General features: G+C 33.2%; 1 protein-coding gene across 1 annotated transcript; it reads left to right on the plus strand.

Annotated features, from left to right (window-relative positions):
* Positions 1-417: 417 nt before the first annotated feature.
* Positions 418-2,711, plus strand: LOC113324091. The gene is made up of 4 exons (XM_026572453.1): positions 418-1,340; positions 1,782-2,010; positions 2,097-2,376; positions 2,608-2,711. Exons 1-4 carry the CDS (start codon positions 418-420, stop codon positions 2,709-2,711), a joined length of 1,536 nt encoding a protein of 511 aa, XP_026428238.1.
* The last annotated feature ends 2,851 nt before the right edge of the window (positions 2,712-5,562 follow it).

A 5,562-nucleotide genomic window follows, 5' to 3' on the forward strand; every position in this document is an offset into this window, starting at 1 on the left:
TTGATATCAATCATCCGTATTAAAAAAAAATATGATTCAATCTAGCTCCGCGGTAGCTTCGTGCATGATAACGTTTTGCAGTGGAAATATAGGGAAGATAAAGAGGCAGAGGAAAGTTTATATTGATTGATTAGCCACATTAGATATCTATAATACTCTTATATATACATGTAAAGGAAACCCTAAGTATAGCTAGTTGGGCCGCACATCCATGGGCCGTAGGCCCTACAACATGATCCTAATAATTTAGAGAAGTCTGAGGATGAAGAAGAGAATGATGAATTTGTAGAAGATTTGTACATTGAACATTTTATAGGTATGATTCGGCCGTTATTGCTTTATCAACCTTCTTTTTCACAAAGAAATTGTATTTTCAGAACTAGGTGCTTAATTAACGGAGTTACTTGTGATCTAATAATGGATAGTGGATACATGGATAATTATATTTCAGCTAAGGTAGTTCAGAAACTGGGATTACCTGTTACTACACATTCTCATCCTTATTCAGTAGGTCGGGTCAATAGTTATTTTTCTCAGAAAATTACTCACCAATGTCTTGTTGAGTTTGCACTTAAGGGTTATCAAGATTCAGTTTTATGTGATGTTATTAATATGACTTCTGCACATTTACTACTTGGAAGGCCTTGGCAGTATGATATGTGTGCAGTTCATAATCGTTTTGAGAATACATATACCTTTTTCAAGGATGGCAAGAATAAAACTTTAGTTCCTTCTAAATCTACAGTTGTTTACAAAGAGCATAGTGATGGCAAGACAAGTGAATTAGTAGCTAGCATTGTGAAGCAGCTACATGCACATACTCTTAATTCACATGAAGATTCTAAGCCAATGATAGTCATTCCGGAAAAGGTGCAGCCTTTAATCAACCAGTTTCATGCCTTATTCCCATATGATCTTCCAAAATCTTTACCACCTTTCAGATATTTACAACACCAAATTGATTTCAATCCTGGTGCATCTCTTCCAAATCATGCTCATTACAGATTAAGCCCTAAAGAACATGAGATTTTGCAAGAACAAGTAAATGATTTATTGGAGAAAGGTTTGATCAGATTGAGCAAGATTCCTTGTGCTAGTCTAGCATTTCTTGTTGATAAGAAGGATGGAGGATGGAGAATGTGTATTGACTGTAGGGCTCTAAACAGAATCACTATTCCCTATAGATTTCATATACCAAGATTGGATGATTTGATTGATATGCTTGTTGGGTCTAAAGTATTTTCTAAAATTGATCTACGCATTGGTTATCATCAGATTCGAATTAGAATGGGAGATGAGTGGAAAACAGCTTTCAACACTCGTGAAGGATTATATGAGTGGTTAGTTATGCCATTTGGATTATCCAATGCACCAAGCACTTTCATGAGATTAATGAATTAGGTACTTCAACCTTTCCTTGGTAAATTCATCATTGTGTATTTTGATGATATTTTGATTTACAGTAGCAATGAAGAGGAACATCTCACTCATCTTACTCAAGTATTTCAAGCTCTAGATGATAATGCTCTCTATATATGTGAACCTTAAAAAGTGTACCTTCTTAATAACTTCAGTCACTTTTTTGGGTTATAGTATTTCTGATCAAGGAATTTTAGTGGATGACTCAAAATTCAAGCCATATCTGAATGGCCTACTCTAACGTGTATTAAAGAAGTTAGAGTTTTCATGGTCTGGCATCATCCTATAGGCGTTTTATTCATAATTTTAGCTTTATTGTTGCTGGAGTAACTGATTGTTTGAAACAAAATAATTTTCTCTAGGCTGAAGAAGCAGATAAAAGTTTTAATCCTCTTTAAGGAAAAGTTATGTAGTGCACCAGTTCTTGCAATGCCAGACTTTACTAAGCCTTTTGAAGTAGATTGTGATGCATCTGCTGTTGGGATTGGAGTTGTATTGTCTCAAAGTGGTCATCTTGTTGCTTTTCACAGTGAAAAGAATTCAGAAGCTAAAAAGAAGTGGTCAACTTATGAGCTTGAATTATATGCTCTTGTTTAAGCTTAAAACACTGACATCCTTATTTGGTGCATAATGAGTTTGCTGTCAATACTGACAATCAAGCATTGAAATTTTTGCAGACATTAGCTAAGGTAAATCGAATGCATGACAGATGGTTATCTACCATAAATCAGTATACTTTATCTATTAAACACAAGAGTGGTAAAATGAACCAAGTAGCTAATGCTTTGAGTATATGTGCTCGCTTTCTTGTCACTCTTCCCAGTGAGAGCGTAACTTTTAATTACTTCAAAGACCTGTATGTTAATGATGCAAATTTTAAGACAATTTGGGAGCAATGTAGGAATATGTCTTCTGGGATTGATGATTTTCTTATCCAAGATGGATTTCTCTTCAAAGGTAATCGTCTTTGTATTTCACAAGGTTCTTTACGACTTCATTTAATTCATGAACTTCATGGCAGTGGCCTTGGTGGTCATTTTGGTCGAGATAAAATGATTGCGTTAGTCAAAGAACGATATTTTTGACCTTCTTTAAAAAGAGATGTGCAGAAATTTGTTCAGAAATGCATGGTATGCCAACGCTCCAAAGGAACTATTCAAAACACTGGCTTATATACTCAATTACCAGTGCCTGAAGCTCCCTGGATCGATGTAAGTATGGATTTTGTACTTGGATTGCCGAGAACAGTTAAAGGAAATGATTCAGTTATGGTAATTGTTGATAGATATTAAAAAATGGCACATTTTGTTGCCTATAAGAAGACTGTTGATGCTTCTAATGCGGCTTATTTATTCTTCAAGGAGATAGTACGTTTGCATGGAGTGCCTAAATCTATCACTTCAGATCGTGATACTAAGTTTCTCAGCTATTTTTGGAAATCTTTGTGGATGAGATTGGGAACTAAATTACAATACAGTACTACTGCACATCCACAAACTGATAGACATACTGAAGTTGTCAACAGATCATTGAGAAATTTAATTCGTGCTAAGATTGCTGAGTCTCAAGAAAAGCAATGAGAAATGTTTCTTCCACATATGGAATTTGCTTTCAATACCTATGTGAATCGTTCTACAAGTAAATCACCATTTGTTATTGTCTATTCAAAAGTACCAAATCATATTCTGGATTTGGTTGTGTTACCTACACCTTCCAAGTCTAATGAAAAAGCTGGTACACTGGTTGACAAAGATTTTCAGCTTCACCAAGAAGTTAAAACTAAGCTTGAGGATTCTAATGCTAAGTACAAGGCAAATTTTGATCAACATATATTACTTAAAACCTTTGAAGAAGGAGAATTGGTTATGATACACCTTAGAAAAGAAAGGTTTCCGGTTGGCACTTACAACAAAACTAAAATGAAGAAGTATGGACCTTTCAAGGTTTTGAAGAAACAATGCTTATGTTGTGGATCTTCCTTCCAATTGGAATATTTCTAACATATTCAATGTGCAGGAAATTTTTACTTTTTATGGAGAGAATGATATTGCTTGATTCATGATTCAACTTGAGGACAAGTTGTTTTCAAAAGGGGGGACTGATGTAGAACATCTCTACACTCCTTTCTAGATTCTTTTAACTTGTTAGTCAAGTTTAGCTTTACCTGTTTTAGAGTTTTTTTATTTCTTCTTTTAAAGTTTTCATATTTTTAGACTCTTGATCATGCCTGTATAAACATGCTTATTTTGTTTTTGTAGAACACATTAATTATTATCAAGTTTATTAAACAAACTTGTTCTAGAGCATTGTATCTTATTTTCCCTTAAACCCTATTATATTTTCATCATCCTTTTCTTCCCTTCTCATCACCTGCAATCTCCGTATTCCTTTTTTTAGCCGGTTCACCATCAAACAATTAAATGGCAAAAATAAAATGGTAAACTAAAAATTCTAGAAACATAAATTGAAGTGACTAAAATAGAAAACAATTTGTATTGGACTGAGTCACCTATTCTACAAATTGTCTTTAACAAATAATGCACAATCACTCCTCAAAAAGAGCGATGCTAATGGCCCAACAATACAATTTATGCCAGCATCGATAAGATTTTCAGTTTGAAATTATGTAAAGCACAAACACAATTCACACACTCAAACGAACTCAACATACAAGAACAAAAAAAAACGAACAAGCGATGTGCATAGAACAAAACAACAAGAAGGAAAAGAACATGAGATAGTAACCGGTTCTGAGAGGAGGAGAATGAAAAAATCATCTAGCTTTTATAGAATAATAAAATTTAAAAAAAAAAGTGAAATGGATGCACCAACTAGGCACTAAATTATGCAAAGTGTTTAAAAAAATATGTTGTCATAAACGAAAAAGAACAATGTTGTTTTGCTGGTAAACCCAAACTAACTAAAACATTAAAATAAATTATATTATACTTTAACTTTCCTTTAAAAATGTTGAAAAATTGATTAAAAAAATAAAAAATCTCGGTTTAATTCATAATCCCAATGATGCATGTCGTGGGTCCAACGAATTAAATCACTTATTTTCACACAATTAACTAGTAATATAATTGAGGTAAGGATCGTTCCCACGAAGAACATGGAGTTTTCAGTTGTCAAGCGTCAGAAAGAGGGGTTTTGTTTGTAGGTTGTATAGCAAAGTCAATAACAAAGCAATAAATAAAGATGTAATCAAGGATGAAAAGTATGATCGAGGAATCCTTCTTTACTAAACATTCATCAAAGTAATATATTTATCTATTCGTCATAAATCACAGATTATCACCAACCGTAGGGTAACAGGTACCCTTAGCTACCCACAAGATTTCTAATACCACCGAATAACATGTACACTTAGCTATCAGTCTGAACCACCTTGAGTTTCACTTACAAGATGTAATTCTGTCGAATGCTTTAGTGTTCACGAAACTAGGTTTGATCCCAGCAGTTAAAATCAATATGATTGGTTCTATTACTAGTATTGTTTCTACTCGTGATTGCTCCACATAATCGCTCTGCAAGGTCTCACGATTTATACTAGGATTAAAGATTGCTAGACAATTACAGATCTCTCAATCTTCAATAAATATAGATCAATTAACAAACTGATTTGGTTGGCCATCTAAACAGTTAGTCAATCATAAATACAATTATGGTAGAAACAAATGATAATCTTTGTGTAGGACGAATCCATTGACATGCACTGATTTTACAATATCTAACATTGCGGTCCATCTGTTCGATGTGTCTAAATTAGTGGCCAAGATTTAATCCTTGAAAGAAATTTTTTTCGGGTTAACCGATGACCTATTAAACGTTTCGTTTTATTTTTCTCTTTCTATTCAACTATTTATTCTCTGTGTATTTTCTCTTTCTCCCTCTCTTATATCTCTCTCATTCAATTCTCTATTTCTCAATTCTAATTTGATATCATGCAGCCAGATCTGGTGTTAAATAGATCAAAAGAATTCTAAGAACTAATTATGAACACAAAAGAAAAATTAAAATTTTAAATCACCTAGTCTTTTTTGTTTTAAAATAGGTATGCTTGATTTAATTGATGAAAGGTTGATTAAGAATTTCATAAAATAAAGGTACGATTGATTTAATCGGAGAATGAATAAAATC

The sequence above is a fragment of the Papaver somniferum genome, chromosome 1, assembly GCF_003573695.1.
Source record: "Papaver somniferum cultivar HN1 chromosome 1, ASM357369v1, whole genome shotgun sequence".
NCBI classification, from domain to species: Eukaryota; Viridiplantae; Streptophyta; class Magnoliopsida; order Ranunculales; family Papaveraceae; genus Papaver; species Papaver somniferum.

What these genes read in the sequence shown, in the direction of transcription:
- LOC113324091 (XM_026572453.1), top strand. Translation starts at nt 418, where the DNA reads ATGGATAGTGGATACATGGATAATTATATTTCAGCTAAGGTAGTTCAG. An exon ending in CGTGAAGGATTATATGAGTG is followed by an intron (nt 1,341 to 1,781) that starts GTTAGTTATGCC and finishes AATTTTCTCTAG; the next exon opens with GCTGAAGAAGCAGATAAAAG. An exon ending in AGATGGATTTCTCTTCAAAG is followed by an intron (nt 2,377 to 2,607) that starts GTAATCGTCTTT and finishes CTCAATTACCAG; the next exon opens with TGCCTGAAGCTCCCTGGATC.